The sequence below is a fragment of the Dermacentor andersoni genome, chromosome 1 (genome assembly GCF_023375885.2).
Source record: "Dermacentor andersoni chromosome 1, qqDerAnde1_hic_scaffold, whole genome shotgun sequence".
NCBI classification, from domain to species: domain Eukaryota; kingdom Metazoa; phylum Arthropoda; class Arachnida; order Ixodida; family Ixodidae; genus Dermacentor; species Dermacentor andersoni.
This window is the reverse complement of record NC_092814.1, coordinates 309,050,722-309,074,338: the sequence shown is the minus strand read 5'-3', so window position 1 is coordinate 309,074,338 and position 23,617 is coordinate 309,050,722. Positions and strand designations below refer to the sequence as shown.

General features: G+C 46.8%; 2 protein-coding genes across 2 annotated transcripts in view; one reads left to right on the top strand and one right to left on the bottom strand.

Moving 5' to 3' along the window:
• The window catches only part of LOC126548047 (zinc finger CCHC domain-containing protein 24-like), a 226,764-nt gene that overhangs the window by 88,285 nt on the left and 114,862 nt on the right, over nt 1-23,617 (top strand). The window lies entirely within an intron of this gene.
• The window catches only part of LOC126548045 (sodium-coupled monocarboxylate transporter 2-like), a 129,563-nt gene continuing 107,541 nt past the window's right edge, over nt 1,596-23,617 (bottom strand). The window contains exons 6-15 of the mRNA XM_050196125.3: nt 21,469-21,609; nt 19,454-19,583; nt 17,090-17,178; nt 16,882-16,991; nt 10,767-10,834; nt 10,600-10,686; nt 10,314-10,489; nt 4,880-4,983; nt 1,950-2,044; nt 1,596-1,886 (exon numbers count right to left, since the gene is read on the bottom strand). Coding sequence (XP_050052082.3) covers nt 1,791-1,886; nt 1,950-2,044; nt 4,880-4,983; nt 10,314-10,489; nt 10,600-10,686; nt 10,767-10,834; nt 16,882-16,991; nt 17,090-17,178; nt 19,454-19,583; nt 21,469-21,609 — 1,096 coding nt within the window. The 3' untranslated portion in view covers nt 1,596-1,790. The remainder of the gene's footprint in view (nt 1,887-1,949; nt 2,045-4,879; nt 4,984-10,313; nt 10,490-10,599; nt 10,687-10,766; nt 10,835-16,881; nt 16,992-17,089; nt 17,179-19,453; nt 19,584-21,468; nt 21,610-23,617) is intronic.

Below are 23,617 nucleotides of genomic sequence, written 5' to 3'. Positions count from 1 at the left end.
CGAAGATAGTGCCGTCTATCGCAGCGGTGGTACCGCTGGCACCAGCCCTAAGAGGAGCATTCTTCCATTCTTCCTTCGCGACAGCTAGGCTCGTTTTGAGAGGTTATCGTTGAACCGCAGCGCCTCTGGACGCAGGCGCTGCACGTTGTTCCGGACTGGTCCTCGAGAAAGTAGTACCGGCTGGTGCCTACCGCGCATGTGTGAGGCAGTGGTGAGGGGATCGAGCGCCTCCCATAACAGATATATACCGGGTGTTTCTGGGAAGTGATCTTTTAAGATTGCCTTTGGCAGATAGCGCAATTCTAGTAGTTTCGCATTACTGTGTGAATTTTCTTTCTTCCATTTCTTTTCCTCTCCTTCTTCTTTCTTCTTTTATTCCCTTTACCCCTTTCCCCAGCACAGGGTAGCGAGCCGGTACTTACACTGGCTAACCTCCCTGTCTTTCCTCTCCTTTGTCTCCTCCTCCTCTAGTCCTTGAGCTGGTCCACTCGAAGAGGCGGATATTACTTGGACAAGGAATTGAAATCATGATCAACTAAATATCCAAAATTCACTAATTAAGTTTTCAACTAATTACCGTATGGTAAATATTGCAATTTACAATTTCTAGCCGGGAAGTTCACAACGCGGATCATCCACGTGGAACGAAGTGTCAGGATGACACCAGTTTCGATATTGTAATTCCCGAACTTTGCGGAGAAATACATTAGATGTTCAATTATTTTGTATTTCAATGCATAAGATGACGTTTTGTTATGAAAGTTTGATGGCGTATATCTCGATAGGGTGTCATCCAGACAATTCTAATGCAATAGATAGATAGATAGATAGATAGATAGATAGATAGATAGATAGATAGATAGATAGATAGATAGATAGATAGATAGATAGATAGATAGATAGATAGTGCAACATAGTGCCACAGATAACTACCTCCCAAAGCTAAACGCATTCTTGGACAGCAACCGGACAGCAACCTGTTTGGATGCGAAAGCGTCAAATAGCCCATTGAGCGAAAAAGCCGGCGGCGTCTGTAGCAGCGAAACTTCCCATTGGCTGCGACGCCTCCACACGAGGGCTTTCCCATTGGCTGTGACGCCACGTTAGGAGCTCGCGAGGCGCGCATGACGCCGGCTCGCGCTTGCTGGCTCAGGCATCGACGGAGCAAAGCGGGTGAAAGAGAATATCTGCTGCAGCTGTATTGCGTGAGGGGAGAGTGAATCGCCGCGACGCCACGTCACCCTCGCTCTCGCAAGCCTGTGTTATGCGCTCGTTCCCTGTCCGCGCAAGTTCTCCTCTGCGTTCTAAGTGCGCCTCGGTAAGGCCAAATCAAAACGCGCAAAGCGTCTCAACGCGCTTGCTCGCGCGCGAGGAGTTCGTAACTCGAAGGGCCGCTCAGCGGCGTTCCATCGGACATTAACGCTTTTGCATTCACAACTCATACGAAAGGCTTAGCTGTCTTCAAATTTTTTCTTGGCTAGGGAGCGGTACCGAATATAGAAAACAATTTTGACACCGCCTTTCTTCTACATCCGCTACCACATAGAAGAAATGATGATGGTGATGTTGCTCAAGAAACCAAAGAGTCAGAATCGGTCAGTTTGGGGTTACCAAGTTGAATTTGCTCCCCATTTATTCCCGCTACTTTCTACATAGAACACGTACAGTGGGACGTCGCGTAACGTGCTGAATTATAGCTCCATTAGACGTTAAAAACAGAGAGAATTACCTACATGTGGCCTGTGTGACATGACAGAGTGCGAATCGTGTTGTATTGTGAAGCTTCGTTTCTATACAAAGCTCTCGTTGCCAAGTAGCGTGAAGGTTGTTTTCGTGTCCGACGTTGAGTCGTCGTCCTCTTGAGGTAGGCTCTCGGAGGTCTTTGTCTGCAACAAAAAGCAATAGTATGTGTACACGCACATTTCACACAGAGCGTTTTTGCCACCCACCTTTTCGTATCGAGGTAGCAGGCCCAATTTCCTCCACAGAGAGACAAAAATATCACTTGTCAACCGCGTGTGGCTCTCCTTTACTTGCCTCCCGCCTGAAAGTTGCAAGGATAGGAACACGAGCCTTACTTAAAATAATAACGTTACATCTAAGAGGCACCCACATCTCCTTACGTACACTTAATGATACATAAAAGAAAACTGATTTGACATTTGCGAGAGAGAGAGAGAAGTTGAATGGGGGGAGTAAGGAAGTTAAGCAGAAGAGAAACACCTGGCTTGCTACCCTACACTGGAGAGGGGAATGGGGAGGTATAAAGATGGAAAGGGACGCGCAGACGTGAAGCACATGCGCGAAAAACAGCATAGAACGGTTATAGTCGCCAAAGTAAGTCACTCCAATGTAGGAAGCTCAATAGCGCCTTCATCGCCTTCCGTTGCGATGACCGCATATAGTGCCGCATTCCAGGATCGTCTCCTCTGAAAGCGCCCGGTCATTGAGAAGTGCCAGCGCAGTCTCGAGAGACAGCCTCAGGGTGCCGCAGCGAGGAAAACGGTAAACAACATGCTCGATGGTTTCCCCGCGCTGCCGCAACCGTCACAGGCGGCACTAGCGGTAATTCCGATGCGTCGATCGAGGGAGTTCGTAAAACCTACACCAAGCCGCAGTCTGCAGAGAACAGGTCGGAATAGTCCAGGTGAGAGACGAAGTCGGAGAGACGGGTCTAGGCCATACAGACGCGTGTACTGTAGACTTGGTGTGTTCCGCATGGACCGTGTGGCAGGAGTATGCCAATCTTTGTTTCTGCATCTGCTCTTGACAGCGGGGTGAGTACTTGCATGTCATCTTGACGGACACACCCAGCAGTTTTATGGGCTTGCAATTTTATTATATGATATTTAAGAGATGTTTGTGCATATAAACGGTGCCGGCTACTCCTTTTCAGACAAAACGGAGGCATACTAAAAGTGACATAAAGTCGGCATTGAAAAAAGAAGGAACGGTACCAAGAACGAGAAAGTAAGACTTGAAGTCAAGGGACACAAATGCACTAAACACGGCTCACAAGAGAGATAACGTAAAATATACTGGAAACGTAAAGGCAGCTTAAATAACGCAAGAAAAACAACTCACGGAAGGGGTCACATAATGCATACTACAATGTAAGCTCAGCTATCATAAATGCACTAAATGCAGAAAGCACCAAATTGAGGTCATATGAAGGCGCATGAAATCAGGAACTGAAAAGAACACAAACAGGGTCGAACGTAACGTGGACACATTACAATTGGTGACGCAAACTAACCAATATTTTCCAGCACTATTACAAAAAAAAATTGTCCAGAAATCTCTGAAGGGCCACTAACGGTCGCCTTTGTAATGTATACGCTGGCCATGGACCTAGGATCGTTTTGAGGCTAGGTCCATTAAGTTCAGCTTCGTTTCAGTTCGTTTTAAGTTCAGCTTATTGAATTTCCCACTGTGCTTACGAGCCTTATAAAATATTAAGTACATCCAAGAGTAGTCTTGGACTTAGGTGTTTAGGAGAGGAGTACGAGGGGAGATTCGAGGTGAAGTGTCCAAGCATGGTCACAGCGCGTCTTGATCTGGGCCCGTGTCATGTATTCCTACTTCCGTATTATTTTCTCTTCTTTTTTGCCTTTGGACATTTGGCTTGCAGGACGCCACGCCTACGTTGTCGCCAGTATTGGCCACTCATTGCGATAGGGTAAGTAAATGGAATCGATGGAAAGAATCCTTACATAATCCGACCAATTATTCATTTTCCGCAGCCAGCAATGTGGTCCGGGCACCACTGCCTGTTTTGCGTCGTCTGTCGCACTCTCCCCTAGACTCGTTTTCGACGTTTAGGCATGCTTCGTGCAGTAGCTGACGTAGTTGTTGTGTGCGTCTATGCTATCAAGCTTTAATTAAACCAAGACACGCACACTAATAATTATTTTCTTATGTCTGAGCGGCCATGTCTAGGGTCGTAAAGTTCTTTCCAGTGACTTTTTATTGAGGAAGCATTTATAGGGACACTTGTCGCCGTCGCCGTTATGTTCCGTATAAGGTCCAAGGGCGTTAAACTCCTGTTTCGCTCCGCGTGCCGTATGCTGTAGGCGCGAGGGGCGAATTGACGGCTTGATGCGCGCCATCTTCTCGCACGCCTAACGCTGGAGGTCAGGGCATTGAGCGCGCGCATAAGGGTTGGGAGAGTTGAGTGCAAGGTAACGTGATCAAGCATGCTCTACGATGGGGGAGCGGGGCAGTTGAGTGCGCGTCTTCTCCTCTAGCCCTGCCGTAGCTGCGCATCGCTGTCCGCGCGGATGAGTGCATACGCGGCTCATGCGTCATATCTCGGAGGTAATCTGCGACGGGAGCAAAGCTTCGGTGAGCTGACATGGCTGGTTGCTTCATGGGCGCTGTCTTCCCGTGCGCCTAGCATTCCAGGTCGCGTAACCTCAAGTTTCGGAAGCGCGCTGAAGCGAGAGACAGCGCGAAGCGTTCGCTCCCTTCTGTCTGCGCTCTTCATCACGCCAGCGTTGTGACAGCGGGCTTTCAAGTTCTAATGAGATTTATTCATGTTTGTTTGTGAACACGAGACACCATGCTTCATAATTTAATTAGACAGCGATTGGTTACGGCAATATATGCGCCCGATAAAACTACGGACCTTACTTCGTGTAGTTGTCTAATACTTTGCTATCGTTATCAATGCTTCGCTTTCCCCGCGAAACTGCGACATTTTTTTCCCCTCTCATACCAGGTGGGCACGGATTATTGTAGACGAAGTAAGAGTGAGGCCGACATCTATGCGAACACCAGCATGGAAGCGTTCGAAGCTTAAAATTCTCACAGACATCCACTGCAGCCGTGTCCGGCCGCAGACCCGCGAGCTTCCCGCGCTCCAAGACAATGTACGAACCTGTGAGCAGGCTGACGACCAGACCAATGAGTATAGTGAGTCCCGCAGAAGCCAAGACTCCCCAGTTTGACGAGAACCGATACAACGGGAACACGTCGGCGTTGCTGTAACGAGAAAAATTCAATTCATGAAACCCTTTGCGGCATTGCGGTACATTGCAACAGTGTTTGCTGCGACCTCGCGTACATTAAACTCCCTACGCATCAGGTATCTGCATTCCTTGATTAGAGGGCGAAAATGGCGTTCCACTCACTCTTTCATAAGAGTCGTCATATGCGAGAGAGAGAAAAAAGTACACACGTGTGCAAATAGATGAATGCGGGTGACAATAATTATCTATGAAGAGGTAAAAGGAAGTTGGGGAGGTTAAACAGAGCAGGGTCCGTTTGAGTATGCCATACACACGCGTGAATAAATAGGAAGAGAGAGGAACAGAAGGCTCCCTTAACACATACGGTACACACACACAAAAAAAGGTTAATATTATCAAAGGCTGCCACACAGGCTACTGCGTTTCAATACGAAGCATTCTTTGCCTCAATACCCCATTTTGCCGCTGGGTATATATCTAGCCGTCTAGGAGCACTGCGCCGGCAAATGACGCCTCATGTCTGGAGCGAAACAGGTCGGGGACAGAAGGTTCCTGGGCTTATGTATAGGGACTATGCAGTTCTACTAGCGAACAATGCAAGGGATTCACAGACTTGCAAATATAAATGGCAATGCAGCGATGAATCAAGGCCTTAAGTTTAGCACAGAGAAATCGGGAATTATGATCTTTAATGAAGAGACGAGTAATGACGTGGTATCAATTCAACAGGAAATCATACCCATTTTCAAGGAATATAAATGCCTGGGTGATTACATAAACGAAAGAAAGACCTACTCAAGCATCCACCAAGATAATCTAAAAATGAAAGGGAAGCGGAATACAGTGATAATAAAACAGAGCCACTTTGGGGCTATAATAGATACGAAGTGCTGCGAGTAAATTGGAAAAGTATAATGGTGTCAGCGCTAACGTTCGTAAATGCAGAAGTCGTGTCGTAATCAGAAGTCGTGTCGAGGCTGGAGATTAACCAAAGGGCGGTGGGCCGACTGGCTTTGGGGGCCCACAGTAAAACCGCGAATGAGGCAGTGCAAGGTCACATGGGTTGGGCTTAATCGAAGTCGGAGAAGTGCAGGTTAAGATTAGTTTTGAAGAAAGACCCTAGGGAACATGGATGAAAAGAAGTGACCGGCTAAAGTGCACAAATATCTGTACCTCAAAAGCGTGGACACAGAATGGAAGAGGTCAACAAAGTTGGCAACCAAGTGCCGGGTAACTGAAAGTGTAAAGAGACAACCAGGAATAGTAAAAAAGAAAGTGAGATAAACGGAGATGGTAAATTGGATGCAAAGGATGGAAACAAAAAGACCTCGCAGATTTACAAAAAGACGGGAAGAAAGAAACAGGAGGTAAAATCTGTACGATAACAAAGGGCAATGTCTCGCCATGCGAGGCTCGAGCTGGCTACCGGAGGACTGGAACATACCGGACCAAATATGCGCCACAGTGTGAGGCATATGTGTGTGCTGCAACAAAAAAAAAAAAAGAAAGCTCGGAACTGGCTTGGCACATCCTAATGGAATGCCACGATATTCAGCCAGCCAGAGCCGTAAGGAACGTCCACCTTCCAGAAGCGTTGGGATTCAAAGAGCATGGAAGGATTAACTGGATAGCAGTCGAGATAAGGAAGTTACAATTAGAATATCGGTGATGAAAAGCAGCGAAGTAATACAGTACAGGAAAGTACAGTATAGTAATAGAGGTCTTAAGTACGAAAGTTAAGGTCGAGATCAGATAGGCAAAAGGCTAGATAGCGATAGATGCAGTAAAACCTAATTAAATCAAGCAGGCTAGGGGACTATTTGTCCCAGCACCGTTTCAAAGCGGATGACAATAAACATCATCATCGGAACAAAGGGCGCGAACCTACAGGCGTTCTCAGCAAAAAGTTCAACTGCGCGAATAAGTTTCCGTTATGCGGCCAAGACCGGCGCCGAGGCACCGAGTCAGTCGGTCGGCCCGTGCGCAATAAACGCCAAATCGACGAGTGGTTGCAAGCGCGTGAAGGGCGCGAGGCGAACGATCGGTGGACGGTTTGCGATGGGTGCGAAGGAATGTGGACATTGTTTGAAAGAGCGTGCGGTGAGTCTGCGGACTGTTGCGCCGAAGAAAGACGAACCCGGCAACTCTCCACCAATATGGGCGCCGATGAGTGCTTCGCTGAACGTTTTCCCCAGTCTCGTACGAGTTTCATGTTGCGCACAGTGTCGGCGATCGGTTATGGTTCATGTAGTACGTTGCTGTCTGCACTATTGGGAAGTTCCTTGCCACCGTGAGAAGTGGAGGTCCCTTAGATCGTATCTTCGTGAGGGGTATCAAGCAATTTGGATTTGGACGTTACGTCTGTATACTTCTCTCTGCAGACGCCAGTCCTCTCCATCCTTCAAGCGCCTCAGATTGGGATGTTTATGTAGCGCCTTCGAAACTTACTCGGTTCGCTAATTATACATTCAAGTGCTTCGTACAACATTGATTCACGCAGTGCCTGAGAGTCGGAAATTTTTTTTTTTTTATATGAAGGGAATGTCTTACGCGCGAGAAGCTGCAGGCATTTGATTTGGCCCAATAAAAAAAAGAAAGGAGAGAGACAGAGAAACGCCATGTAACGGTTATACAGCACCACTGGGATTTTCGGTCTTCGTTGCCAAAGTCGTGTAGGCGTGAAACGGTTCAACTAGCTGACATCGCGGCTGACGTTATCTGGGTTTGGTCAGCGTCTTAGAGGCACTGCTCCAGAAGCTGTGCCGCTAATTTGCGGACGTTCAACGGTGCGTGCACGCCGACCGTGTGCTGATCACACGCTTAGGTCATCGACAGTGCGTATCTCCGTTGCTAAATAAATGCACGAGCGTAAGCTTTCTTCGTTTATCGAAATTTCACCAGTACGAGTGAGTGTACTGCATTTTTGCAGATTTATTTGCAGATTACATATGCCTCGCGAAAGAGGCTGCGTTCAAGCGCTCTTTGCATCCATAAAGAAGGCTTGTTGTAAAGTGAACAGAACCTTCTTACTGCGGTGTAACAGTTGCCACTCGAACGTGCATGGTCTCGTGGTGTGCAGCTGTGGCCACAAGCGTTACAGGAACAAATTCTCGAGTATAATTTGTTGAATATGTTCCAACCACCTACACAAACAATCAATGGCATTAGCAGTATAAGGAGGTCTCGGCATGCTTATTTCAATAGCGGGGCCAACTTTTGCTTGCAAAGTGCACAACTGGCGACTCTTATTTGGAAAGCGATTGCTTGTCGGCTGGCATAGATGCTTTCTGTTTAAAAATGCGCGGAAAACCGGAAAGTGAGAGGCAGGGACTGGCTAGCACACTCGGCATACAAGGTGCCCCAGATAAATTCATCCAGTGCTTAAAACTGTGCCGCTGCATTATATGAGGACGCGACAAAAAGCATGTTGTTGTCCCTACTATGGAGATAGTGCCGCACATCTTATATTATGTCTAATTGCATAATTAGTCTAGAATATTTAATCAGCATCGCAAGTCCAGAGCTTAGGTTAAAAACTCCCACTGAGGATATTACAGAGCGTTCCAGGTGTTTCGTGCCATTCGCGCAAAGAATAGGATCGAGCCAAGTGTCAGTCAACACAGAACCCCGTTGCTTTATTCGCTCAACTATTTATACGTTGTGGGTAGGAGAGGGAACACGTTTAAGATAGCTTTCGAGGGGATGTTCGTTGATTTCATTTAGTAGGCATGCGCAGTAATGCCGAGTTGAACATGATGCGCATGTCTTTATAAAACACGATACACCAGGGAACATCAGATTCGACGTTGTTTAACTTGCCACCTATTTCGCACCATTTTTTTTCTGCGCTATGAAGAAATCCCGCGAAATAGACAAGAATAGCGCTGTGCTGACAAACATGAGGTAGCGGGTTCGATCCATGCCGCGGCGGCCTCGTCCCGATGAGGGCGGACTAGAAGAACGCTCGCGTGCGCGTGCTTAACGTGCGCGTTAAGGAACCCCAGGTGGTACAGATTAATACCGAGTCCAAGTCTACGGTGTACCTCATAACCAGATCATGAACTTCGCACGTAAAGCGCCAGCTGGAGGATCGACCACTATCGGAAGAAGGAATTCTACACCATCGACAGGACCTAACGTCACAGAAGAAGGCCGTGCAAGTGCTACCGCGCTTCTTGCCATCTACCGGCCTTTGTGAACGTCTCTAACTGGAACGCCCTTAGTGTGTGTGTGTCTCTGTGTGTGCATTCTTTTAACCTTTTCCTCTCTGTCCTCTTTCTAACCCCTATCTGCCAACACCAGTGCAGACTAATATCTGGTTAACCTCCCTGCCGTTCCTCTTCATCTCTCTCTCTCTCTCTCTCTTTACTCTCTTTAACTTAATTAAGAAAATAAAAACACCTGACTACGTGACTGCACGCCGCGATCACCGTGCTCTTAAATGTGTAACGTTTCCACTGATTACCGTGTTATACAATAGTGACACTGTGGGTACGCAATTGGCTCGCACAGAGCACCAACGCATCAAAACTAGTGCGGAATCAACAGAATGTGTAGCGTTTCCACTGATTACCGTGTTATACCATAGTGACACTGTGGGTACGCAATTGGCTCGCACAGAGCACCAACGCATCAAAACTAGTGCGGAATCAACAGCATAGACTTTATAGGATGGATGTAATTGCTCGCCCATTAGCTTTCAGTGTAGTTTGAAAGGTTGGTGTTTAAGCAGAAAAACGGCATTAGCACAAAACCTTACACTAAGCCGGGAATGTTGCCCCTATCCATGGCGCTAACCTGTGGCACACTTGTGATTACTCACTTGTTTGCGCGGACCCTTAAGTATGCACGGAAAGAAATATGCTAGGAGTGCTTTTAGGTACAGAAGAGATAGTTGGCACCTTTATATCAGCGCAAGGACTCGGAATTCGCGTATGAAGCTCCAGTATAAAACTGGAAGCTAAAAACAAATACCTAATTTAATTTGACTGATCCCGTGCAGATCATAAAAAAAGACCAATATAATGTCTCGTGTCTTGAAAAGTCAATTAGAAAAAGTTCCTTGCCTTTTGAAGCTCGTGTGAGCTCCTTCTCAGCGTTCTTTTCTTTAAGTAATACCAAATGCAGCTATGACGATTCAACTTGTGCAGTTGTAAAGCTTAACCAAGAGGTTAACGATCCTGTTCGTCGTTCCTTCTTTAAAAGCAAGGCTCAAATAATTCAAAATATACTCCTGTTCACCCGAAGCCCAGAATCCTTCGGAGGTTAGCTTCCGTTTAGTCCTTTATCGTTGAGGAAGGACGTCAAACAACGTAATTTTCTGCATAAGGTAGTAGGTCTTACCTGTGAGCAGCGGAGTACGATGACGTACGCATCGCGTCTGTTGTCATCATAGTCGAATTAACGGGACAGAAGTCCGTGGTGACTGGCATTAGAGGTGCCCGTATTCCGTAATAGATCTTGCCAAACATTTGCCAGAACTGCAACGCCGTTGTGAAAAGCGTGCCTGCGACCACACCCTGTAAAAAGACAGTACATGAAAAGGAGGAATCAATGCACACACAAAAAAGAAAAAAAAATGTGATCGCGAGCACGCAGGAAAGAATCTTAGACACCGCTTTTAGATTACCTTGCTGTTCGCCCACGGAAATAGGAAAGCCAAAAGAAACATCCCGACAAACGGACCGGATGCTCCGTTGTGCATCACGACAACAACCTGGTCACAAAAAAAAAAGGAAGCATAAAAATTCTCGTCATTCTTTCCTAGTACTTTGACTGAAAGCTCCCTGAACTCACCCGAACTGCGGACCCCAAGTAGGGTACGATCATTGAGTAGACGGTCATAAGAATTCCGAAGAGAAATGCTGCAGCAAGAAAGAAAGACGTCAGTGAGAACCAGCGAAAGGTCGAGAAGGTGAAATTGTCGGGTTCGCAATACGGGCCTGCGGGCCCAAGTTTGTTAGGTTAGCGTTGACCTTTCGAGCTCGAGATAACTTTCGGCCCAGAAAACTTCACTTGCGTTAGCAAAAATTGTTCACTGTCTTGCTGTGCTAATCCAAACAAGATAGAGGTACACAGGAATATGTAGACTTGAAATGATCACCAGTGGTCGAACATGGGATGTCGCTAGAGCCAATGTTTCGATAGGGTTCGCATTATGGCCGCTGTCCAAGAAATGTCCTCTTCTCAAAACGTTGGTTCCAGAGACATCCCTTGCTCGGCCGCTGGTAATCACTGCAGTGCTGAAGATAGATGAAATTCGCTCCAAGTGCACGTAGTATGTTTATGTCGTCTGCTGCATACTTCTTACCACAGAATTAATTTCTTTTTTTAAAGGTGTCGATGAGGGTTGCTCTCGCGGAAGCAAAGATCTGGGGTCGAATTCACGCAGCTTTTCCTTCGTAATTGCTGTTTATTATTGGCCAGCCGCCTTCGATAATAGTATATCTCCAACATCATAAGTGGCTCGCATGTGCTGTTACAAAGAATTTTAGCGTAAGAACTCCTGTTTTATATATAGGCCCAGCGCACCTCACCCGTGACATTGAAAGCAGTGTTTTGTGCTGATAAACGCAGTGTTTTAACAAGGTGTGCTATTTATTGAACACATTAAGCTCGCAGGGCCTTTAGTCCCCGTCACTGACACTAATCCCACTTTATCACGGTAAAGCACTGCGACAGATGCACGTTTCCCTCAACTTCGTTCAGCTTCGCGGGGAAATACGAGAGACGTCAAAAGACACCACTCGGCATTCCAGTCGCCATGTCCTTAGCTGAAATAGAGCCTGGGGCCGACTTCCTGCTCAGCCTTCTTCAGATTTGCATATGTTTTCTAGCCGAGAAAAGCAAGATATAATAACGTTGAGCGCAATTCTCATATTACCGTTCCAACATGCTCTGCTACCGATACACGCACGAACTTTTTTCTCCTTTGGCTTCTCATTGGTTGGAACATGGTAATAATGAGGTGGAAATACACGAAGGTATACCAGCCCAAATCTTGTCCATGCCATCTCTGTTTTGCTCTGGTGCCTCATCATAGCTTTGCTCTGGCATATATCATCCTGGCTTCCCACCACGCCCAAATCTGCACGGCACAGTCATACTGCGGTGGCCCCATATTTACGGACGAGTGTGGACTCGAAACTCTACCTACAATTTATCGAGTGGGGCACAGCGCCGTCCCTCGAGTGAATACACTGCACTTCAATAAACCTGAGATATCTCTTCTATTTTAAGGCTATAGTCGGGTATATTCGACTAATTCTCCAAGATCAAAGAAGTTACTTTTTAGCATTCTCTCCAACAACTTTGATTGCCAAATCTGGAATTGCCGTAAAGATTTTGCGCTAGGATCTCACTAAATATTGTCTTCATGCTATGGCGAATGTTTGCATTAACCAAGTTTAAAGATTAAGGGCGCTGGTTTCCCTATTGAAGAGTTGGTTGTCGCGGCAATGAACTTTGCCAAAAAGCCTAAGATGCTCGGTAAGGCCTGGTAATGCAAAGTAATGCAGTCGTTTTGCTGTCATTCCACGCACGCATGTTTCTTTCATAAACTAAAAATGATCTATTAACGTGAAGGCATCAGCTAGTTGGTCAATCATTTTCAGGCGGGAAAAGCGCTAAAGATACGGAAAAAGGTGAATGTACATAGAAAACAACACGTTGCGGTGTTACTGGCAACTCATTTATTATTGTGACAGGCGAACATTTAAACAGACTGGAGCGCATCGTCAAAATAATAAAAAAGAAGCATCATAAACATAAAAAGAGAGGCAGTAGATGGTCACGTGTAATGGTGCAGGCGCGCTGTAAATGAACCTGGTCATAAGTTTGCAGACGAGTATACAATTTCCCTGGATACTTGACTCTCTCAATAAGTATTGCAGCCATTGCAAGCGTGAGTTAACAGCTACAGTTAACAGCTACAGTTAACAGTTACAGTTACAGTTAACAGTTACAGTTAACAGTTACAGTTAGTAGCTTCAGTTAGCAGCTCCAGTTAGCAGTTCTACTAACCGTTCTGGATTATCTTAATTGTAACGGAAATGCCTTTCATATAAAAAAAAGAAAAGATTTGCGAGACAGATCCCTCGAAAGTGGCGCTAGGCCTAGGATTTTCGGTAAGCAGGCGCAGCTTCAGTACCATTCGGATTCGATCTCGCATTCGAGACATATGCCCTAAAGCGAATGATGAAAGAAGAAAGGTAATAGCGAATATTTCTAAATACCAACTGCACATTGCGATTTGTCGCGCAAATAATGTCTGCCTCATGAGGTAATCGACCTGAACAGACCGAATTGCATTATATGCTCCTGGCAAATTTAAAAAGAAAAAAGAAATTGGGCTGGAAAAAGGCGTGACCCTGCCATAATGTTCGTCTCCGCGCGTGTAATTATAATAATCTGTAAAACAGACACTATTCGAATCTCTCTGCCCATTGTTAGAAACCTGGCCGTGTGCCGTTTTATTTATTTATTCATTTATTTGTTTATTTTCATCGCGTGTATATTTACTACGTATTGTCTCCTTTACGAGAAGAAGCTTTAGTGAAATAAAAAGACAGCGCTTTTCTTGTCTGCTCTTCCCATGCTTCATTCTGGTTCACGGCTGCTGCCTCGAACTGACCAGACCTTCTGCTTTAGGTTGCATCAATAAAAGGTTTCTGTGATTTCTAGAACGAGGGAACACCTGCTCAAACATTAAAAAAAAAAAAGCTACAGAAATTCTGAGAATGGTCTACTAATGCATAAGAGTTCTACAGCTCGGAAACCCGCCACGTTGGCTTAGCGGCTATGGTGTTGGGCTGCTAAACACGAGGTCACGGAATCGAATCCCGGCCACGGCGGCCGCATTTCGATGGGGGCGAAAACACCCATGTACTTAGATTTAGGTGCACGTTAAAGAACCCCAGGTAGTCCAAATTTTGGGAGTCCCCCACTAAGGCGTGCCTCATAATCAGACGGTGGTTTTGGCACGTAAAACCCCATAATTGAATTATTACTTTTGGCGTGGCTGCTACTTCGCTTTTGCTGACTTATTTATCTAGCTTATGCATGTCTGCCCATCACTACCAGTCATCTACTATTACACTGTTGCAACGATTATATGTGTTAACTTGACCAATTATATATATATATATATATATATCTATATCGTATCGACTGAGGCGAAACGCCGGTACAATCGTTCTGTCTTTGCCACAACAAACGTTGTTTTATTTTTTTCTCTTTTATGTTCCTTTTCTGTTACGAACCCCCCTTGACACGGCGACGTCACCATTTTTTTTTCTAACTCCACCAATCATCCACTATTACAATATTATAACGATTACATGTGTTAACCTGACCAATTATGCATTTATTTTGGAGATATAAGCCGTCACGGGACGGGCAGATTTTTCTGGCGTACTCGCCAAGGAACGCTTACGCATGAAAATAGTACCGAGTTGAATGCAGCGTTAATAAACGCTCCCTAAAAGGTTCTCATTTTGTACCTTGCCGGCAGTTCATTAACACTATGCCAGTTGCGAAATGTCACTTCGAAGCGTTGCCTCTTGATGCCAAATTTTGATAAACTCGTCTGGTGAACTTCAAGCGGACCGCCGATTTCGCCGCCCGGACATTCTGAAGGAAAACATGCGTAACTATTTAAAAAAAAAGTTATTATTTTACACAAAAATCCGAGTACACCTAAATACTTCTTATGAATTGTAAATGCGATAGCTGTAGTGTCCAATTGAACGGCGCTGAATGGTCCTTCGAGTTATGAGCTCCTCGCGCGCAAGCGAACGCGTTGAGTCTCTTGGCCAACGCCTCCTAGACAGCACAAGTCCGGCACACTTCCATCTGTGACGTCATGCTACTTTGCCCGGATGGCATAGAATCTAATGAACCTAATAGAATGCAACACTCCAGAGTAAGCCAGGGTGATTTTGACGTCACCGCCTTCGTCACGCCGGGCTTGGCAATGGAAATTTCGCTCTAAGTAGCACGATGTCCTAACGCAGAGTGTACAGGCCTGCTACCTAGGAGTCACTGGTTCAGCCCAGTGGGTAAGAAACTCGGCTTCTGAGCGTGGGGTCGTCGGCTCAAAGCTGACTACCGCCAACGCTTCTCAAGATTTCGAATTTATTATGTTTTTAATGCATTAATTTCTCTATAGCGATTACCGAGGCTAAGTTAGAATGCACGCGCAAGGAACGCGTGGATAACACAGGCTTGCGAGGGTGACGTGGGGAAGCTGTCTAGCCTCATGCAACACCTGGCGCGCCATCGCAGCAGCTGGTGGTCGCTTTCGCCCGCTCTGCTCCGTCGAGGCGCGCACGCGACGTGGTGCCGCAGCCAATGGGAATTTAGGTGCCCTTTCGCTGCTACAGACGCCGGCGTTTACAGTGGAGCTGTATATGGCTAGGGTTCCATCTATTTTACGTGTTCATGCGTGAACAATAAGAAAGGTGAGCGTGGGCCTATCCGGAATATCAGGGAGTAAGGAGCTGTTTCATGCAACAGAATAGTCGAACGGCCGAATGCACACAGAGCGGACGCGGGCAAGGTGCAGCGTATGTACAGCATGTGTGTACCATTTGCCCATTCAGCGTTAGCGTCATCGTCGTCGTGCTGTCCTGCTATCGACGGCCCATGCGCGGCCCACGCATGAATTATGCCTTGAGAGACGCGCAGTGCATTTGGCTCCAAAGGAGGTGGAGCCAAGTGTATGCACCGTCACGCTCGCCTAAATGGGCCCTGCCGGAGCCAGGGAGCGTTCTGGCTTTCACTGCTGGCATGAGTGTGGCGCGCGCATGCATTTGTGTTGCTACTGAGTAGATAAAGAAAGAGAGACAGAGAGAGAGAGAAACGGGATGGGAAAGGCAAGGACGTTAAGTGGAAGACATTCCAGTTTCCTACCCTGCACTAGGGAAATTAAAGCTGGTAAGGGGAAATGAAAGACAGAACGAATAGTGGGGGGGGGGGGGGGGGGAGATAACGCAAAGGCAAGGAAAGAAAAAAGCTGAGTAGCTGCGCGCATACCACACCGGGGCGCGTACACTGGTCTGAGCGGAGCGGACAGTATGCGTGAAACTAAACATGTAATATTTTCTTTGAACTCTGGCAAAACGCAGATGGTTTTCATTAGGCCTCATATCATCCACTATCGAAGTACGATAATTGCAACACCACTAGCACACTCCTCATCAGGCAAGCGTTGTGAGACGCATTCAGTGCAAGATTAAACCTCCCTATCGCTATAGGTGTTTTACCTACCGACGAAAGTGGCATTCTTTTTTTTTTTCGCTGCGAACAATCTGCTTTAAATAGCCTATAAGTTTTCTCGAATAAAGTCATTGCGGAAGAATTATCTACTTAGACGGCCATTCTTCGCAAAAAAAAGAAGAAAAATAAGAAAGCAAAGCCGAGCAATTCATTCGCTAAATACTTTAGCTACATAAATTAACATCTTAATAACAAACTTTATGGATCACGTTTACATTAGAAAGTTGAAGGGAATCGACATGAAGCTCTAGTTATGTGTTTCTACATTTCAAAATGGCCATGTAGACCCGGAATGACTGGTGTCAAATTATTGGTTCAGTTTCGACACCCCTATGGAGGGGTGGCGACGCCAAGCAATTGCTTATTGGAATTTCTATTGGAGGTGGAATTTCTAGTGGAGAAACATTCTAGAATGCAGGGGTCAGCGTCCTCTACTAGAGATAGATAAGGTTGTAATTTTATTTTGGTTTTGGACGTGTTCAGGGTGCCATGAAGTCTCGCTGCAAGTAAAAGGCCGGTGAATTGCGTGAGAAGCTCCTAACAATATTCTGGTGTTCTGATGGACCACTTTTCTTGGCTAATTACGCCCAAAAAATAACAGTATATCAAAAGTATACGGCAACTATCAACGCACCTAGTCCTTTTGTTAAGTGTCTGGCCGAGTGGTCTTCGAGTTTGACGAACGTGGAGACCACATCCATGTAGCAGACAGCGGCTTGAGAATTGATAATGGAAGATATTGTACTGCAAGAAGAATAACAGCGGCGAGTTTAGCGGCACCCGCTAATAGACAGCTATTTCAAAAGTGAGATATAAGCTACCGAAGTGCTCTCGCATAATACCTCGTGGCTGCGCTGACGACGCCAGTTAGGAAAAGACCAGAAAAGCCTGGGAAATTAAAAAGATGTTCCTTCACGTAGTAAGGCAAAATCTGAAAAGAAAAAAAAAAACAAAGTTTAAAGAGTGCATTGCTGTAGTACTCTGTCGAACGCTTGTACCAGGGTATGTACAGCCCCTAACACATACGCCCAGAGTGTAACAACGGTGCTTTCGGAGTGCGTTTTCGCCGTCGACCATACAGGCCGCTGGTGCGGGACAACTTGCTTAGAAGATGTGGTGCCAGATGGGTTGGTCAACACTATTGGTACTTCTTGCTATGCAATGTACTTTTTTCCCAATAAAGCTCTGTGCATGCGCTTACTCTCACTCCCAGCTGCGCCTAAGTTGGAATGCCATTGCCAGAAGGCATGCTACGGGTCATGCCGTGGAGCATGGACGAAAGCTCTTTCCTCCATGTTGGACAGTTACTGCTCTTTGAGTTGCTACAGTCGCGGTAGTGGGAATGGCGTCCGCTTTGTTTTTTCTTTTCCGCAAGAAAGTAGCACAAACATGTATTTACAGACATGTATTTACGAAAGAAGGGCATATCTGCCGTGCACGCCTTAAACCAGGAAGAGTCACAGTGTAACCTAACATTGAAACGCACGTGTTAGCAGCGGTCACTTCTACAAAGGTGCGTAATCTGTATTGCGGTATTTATAATCGAGTTTTTGTTGTGCAAAGATTGTCGCGTAATGCTTTTCAGCTGGCGATGTCCTGACTTGTTGTCGTGAAAACACCGGAATCTGACCAATCTGCTGCTGGCCGGTCTTCATCTTCTCAGTCGAGGTAGTGGTCAAGCTATCCGACAGGAAATGTTGATGCATCTTTCAAATCATGATTTCATCCTTCGTTGTCGTAGACGAAGAACGATCTGCACGTCGCTACCATCTTGTCGCTTGCGCGTAAGCATAACTTATGCATAGACGTAAGCATAGACGTAGGCATAGACGCAAGCATAGAGGTTTTCATCTTTGAGAGCGAGAACCTTTTCTCTGGACTGTAGTGCGGGAGTACAAAGGCACGCGCAGCAGCTTCTGCAATGTTTTCACGCGCGGTTTCACGCGCACTTAGCACAGCCCAGAGGGCATTATGGCGACACCCAGTGCGCTCTGCTCGAAGATGTCTGTAGAGCAGAAACAAAGAACCATTTTAGCGCGAGCGGCGCAAGAGAAGGAAGCGAAATGATGCCACGAGAGACAAGTTGATACAACGTTGTCCCCCTTGTTACCGCCGCACATGCCACCAATGCCACAGAGGAAATAAGCAGCTTGCCATGAAAATTTAGTTATAGTGACGGGCGATAAAGGGATGCCTCACTAGAAGAAGATGCATTGACCTCCGCCGTTTTTTTATCAACGATACTGCACCACGCCATGAGCGTCTCGGCAGTTGCCATGGTGCAAATGCGCGCTTTATCGCCTCATGTGACCTGTATAACTCAGTACAGCGGCTTTCCTTGCTGCATATAGAGAAGCGAAATTAGCAATTATTTGTCCAATGATGCACCGCTTGCTAAGAAAATCCCTTCGGCTTAGCGACCTCCACTATAGCCGGACAAGAAAGTGCGCTGGAGCACACACAGGTCCCGCGCTCTAGACAATGTTTGTGGCGGACTGTACAACGTGTGTCATGCACGAGAGCCAGCTTTTGTTGATAGCCCGCTTCTATGCATGTATTAGTAACAGACTATCGTTACGGAACCTCGAGCACTCCTGATCTATGATGCCATTATGCACCAAAGCTATAGTATTTCGCTCCAAAAACAGTTTTCACGCTTTTGGGGCGTACTTTGTCCCACAATAATTGTCATCTGTACTGCTCACCTTCCCTTCGTTAACGCTGCGCGCCCGATACTCCCGGGCCACGAACGGCATCCGCGTTCTCAGCGTGACATAGCATTATTGAAAAGTGGCGAGCAATGAGAAAGTAACGAGCGCCGAGTTTTCAAGAAAGAAAACCCAAGAAAGACAGATTAAGATTGTTGTTGTGAGAAAGGTAGGCCTCAAAAGGCGTGAACTGTTTGTAGAGTGTTGATCAGTCGCGGCGGAGTAAGACGAACGCGTTAGCACCAATGTGTATCAAGAACCAATACGGTTGTGTTTATCGCGCAGCTCGAAACAAAAGTATAAAGGTGCCCCGTACGCCTCGTATAGCGCATGCTCAGAAGCAGTTTGTCTCAAGCAAGCAGCTTGCCGTGGATGGTGGCAAATGTACCCACCTACACCACTCAAGGGGAAGTGTGCGGGCCGGGGCTATACATTTCCTGTGCAAAGCGTTCACCTATAAAGCCATTACAGAGAAAGACAGCTTAGTATACTATATACCTCGTCGTACTTCCCGATTGCGCCTGTCAACACAGGGTCGCAATCTCGGTACCAGTAAATCAAGGCCATCGCCATCACTCCGATGATGATCATGTAGATGATGTTCAGAACGACTCCAATGCACATCGTCCTGCAAAATATCGTGAGAGAGAAGTCATAAGGGAAAGGCAGGGAGTATAACCAGGCTGAGCTCGGTAGGCTACCCTGCACTGGGGAAGGAGAAAAAGGGGACTGAAAGAGGATAAGGAAGAAAGAAGTTCACAGCTTGCACTGTTACGCACACAAGCGCTCATCACTGAGTCATTCACAGGCAGTCATATAGGCTGGTACATATCAAGAAGCGCACCAGCGCTTTTGTGGGATGTCACATAGCAGATGGACGAGGCCACGGGCCCAAGATCTTCTCCTCTGTGAAAGGCCTGCATTTAAGTGCCCCAAATCTGTCTGACGGGCACTCCTCTCATCTTCCTATGTGGGGCAGTCACACAAAAGATGTTTGGTCGTTTCTTCTACGCCATATGTGCTGCAATTGGGACTGTTCACCATTCCAATTAGGAATGAGTAGGCATTTGTGAAAGAAACTATTACTCGCAAGCGGCACAGTATCGTTGCTTCCAGCCGGTTATAACCAGGTGAAAGTTTCAATGTCATATGCAGGTCCACGGCATATAGGCGCAACGTGTGTGTGTGAGAGAGAGAGAGAGAGAAGAAAGGGGAAAGGCAGGGAGGTTAACCAGATGGGTAGATCCGGTTTGCTACCCTACGCTGGGGAGAGAGAGGAGGGGGAAGTATAGTGACAGCAAAGTAGAGATAAAGAAAGAAAGGAGCATAGACATACAATCACAGTCAAATACTGACACTGCATACCGTCATGACACAGCACAATAGCACTTGCAGCACTATAAACATCGGTTCACGCTACAGCGCAACATGAGAAGAAGAAAAAGTAGTTTAATGACTGGAAGATGTAGAGAGGTCGGCCGGAAAATGGAGCATCTGGCCTGCTACTCTACGTCAGGGAAGGGGAAGAAGGGAAGAAAGAGGGTCACAATGGGGGATAATGGGAGGAACGAGGTGAAGGACACATTGCATAACTGGTATCACAAGCGTGAGTCCGCACAACATGAGAGTTCACACAGTACTATATAGAAAAGTTTAGGTATCCCACGGGGGACTAGCCGGGTGGCGCGGGGTCTCCTCTGCGTCTTCTCTGGACCTAATAAAGTTATTTCACTCACTCACTCACTCACTCACTCACTCACCCATTACACAGAGAGCATGCACGGTTGCGTGAGAAATGAACATATGGAAGAGCCAACGAAATCATATTTAGCCGATCACCGTGTGCACGTTCCTTTTTTGGGCGCATGTTTTAGCATCGTGCTCTGACTGCACCTTGCCTTTACATGTCATAGTACAAAACACTTCGTCTCATCATCGCGTTACCGATAGGGCTGAGATACCTTATGCGCGCGTCGCATTGAAGAAATGGAGCCGTTGCATTACGCCTGCAAAGGCAAACAGTGTTTCTACGAAAGTAAATAACCTTTAGTAGAGTAATACGCCCTTGGCTTGTTGCTGCATCTCTGGCGAACGAAAAACAGCGCGCACACACGAAAATGGGCATTGAGGCAAGGATGACAGCAACAGCGCTTCAATTGTCTGTATTTGTTCGATAACCTGGTCTCAATGCGAACAGAGGAAATCAGTGCCACAGAACAATAAAAAATCGGAGTTGTCTGAAAGCTGACTGTACGACATGAAACACAGACGCACAGATGCCCATAAGAAAACCATAACTGTGTCCGCACAATGGCTGACGCCTTTGTGCAACTCATGCGCCGCAGTCTACGCCGGTGCTTTGCCGGCACACATATGCCTCAAGACGAGGTCCAAGATTGGCCTACGGTAAGCTGTATCTTCTAGCGCGCCTGCACAAGTATCACGCTAGTATCAAGTATCAAGAGAGCGCACAGCCAGTATGGATTACTGGATTGTATAATCCCGTGCTTTACCTTTGCGCCTCCTTGAGGTTCCTGGATGCCATGTACCTCTGGACGACACTCTGGTCCATGCCGGTGCGGAGGAGGTTGTGGACGAGCAGGCCCAAAAAGCACGACCAAAAGTTTTCGTCATTCGTGAAGTCGAGGTCCATCCTGTGTTATTTATAATCATTTTCAAAAGATGAAGCGCCAACAGTGACAGCACACTAAGCCATGCACCAACTAGCCCCACAACGTGTTTTATTTATATACAGTCAACGTCACATTTCGTACACCAGCTGCGGAAACCGTGAGCGGGTACTATTCAGCATATCGTGCGCTGCATAGATACCTTAAAACGTGCCTGTTGCACGCATGTTGCTTTCTTACTTAGTTTTGAGGTTTGCTGACTCCGCACATTTAACAATTGACTGTTTGGCACTTTAGGGCAGAGAGCAATAGTTCCCTTTGGGCTGGTTAACGGGTTCCTTCTTTAGGGATGAAACTTTCTCTTTGTCTTGATTTATTCAATGACTAAAGCACGAAACAGTAAATAACTTTTTTTATCTTGTGTTAAAAATACATTTCGAGCGGTGTCATAGCGAATGTGCGCGCATGACTTTACTATGTTGTCTACTGTGGATGTCGTTACAAGGAGTCATTACCTGCGGCTAACCAACCGCATGCTGCCGATTATATGCTGCTTTTACGGTCAATACGGGACGAAATGCAAGCTATTGCTACCTAAGGCATTGAGCGATTTGTTTAGTCATAGCGTCCGTATATTGCACATGTGTTTGTATTTGTCAAAACTGGAGTTGGGGCACAATGAAGATCTCCCTGCTATCGTTGCATGGCAGAAGGCGTCGATGTCATACCAGCAGGTTTCTTTCAGTTGTGTTGCTGTGAGTGCGTGATTCGCCTGTCATATGTATGAATCGCGCAAACGCAGTACAGCGCTGCACAAAGGCTACCCGTCAAGATAACATGTGACTTTTTACAGCAAAGCTGTATAGGCAAGCCGATTCGTCCGTCCGTCCGTCTCTCGTCTGTTAGCCGAAAACCCCGACGCAACCCCATGGGCATTGGCGAAAAAAAAATGCAGACAGAGGCGCGCGATTGCCAGCGCCAATAGGGACGTCGCTGTTCTCCGTCGCAGACGAGTGCGCGCGCAGCAGTTTCTCTCTGGCTCCGAAATGGGTAGTCCACACGAGTCATACGTACTCCTAATGAGCAGGCAGCCTTCGATCAGCAACGCCGCGAGAAGAACCGGGAACGGGCTCGTCTGCGTCGTGCCGATGCTACAGCCCGGGCACAAGAACAGCCTCGTGCAGCCGAGCGCAAGCAGCAACTGCGTACCGAGGATCCGGCAGCCTACCAAGCCGTCGTTTAATGAACCGTCGAGATTAACCCAGTCATAAACACCGGGGCCGCACTTTTCAGCTTCGCTCGTTAAGTATCTGTACGGATTGCTTGGGAGGTAATTTTTCTTCTCTTTTTTTTTTTATAAATGTGGGCGCTTTTTGTCGGTTGGTATCGCAGAACACAGATAGCAATAATTCTCGATCACTAAACACGCAGCCCGAAGTTTACATTGCGGGCTGCTTGTGCAGTCAAAGCGTTCCGGGTGTTCTATAAACGCAGCATTATAAATTGAAATACTGCGCAAAAGGGCAGTCTGGATCATTTTAATAGCCTGGACGCTCTACTGATATTCATACAGGTTTAATACATAGCTACGGCTCCCAAGTTATGACAGTGGACGCTTGAGTTTGCAAAGCGTATCTCGTGCCGTAGCTGTCTCATTACGGGTGAACTATTCTCAAGCACTTTTCCTTAAGTGCTTCTTTTATGCCCCTATGGCTTTATTCTTAGCAAAATGTTTTCATTTTATCGCGATGGGCGCCGTGATGTTCCGTATAAAGACCGAGGACGACATCACCGTCGCTGCACGCCGTATGCTGTATGTACGAGTGAAAGCGTGCGAGGATGAGCCGACGATGGCGGCTCAAGGCACCGGGGGCCGAGGATGGAAGGGGAGGGTGTTCTACTCCGGCAGCGGCTGCGTATGGCACGGCCACGTGGGCCCTAACTTGAAAGTGATCTGCCGTGGGGCAGAGTGCGCCAAGCGCTGATAGCTTCGTGTGCGCTGTATTGTCGCCGCTTAGTTCGCGTTGAAGCG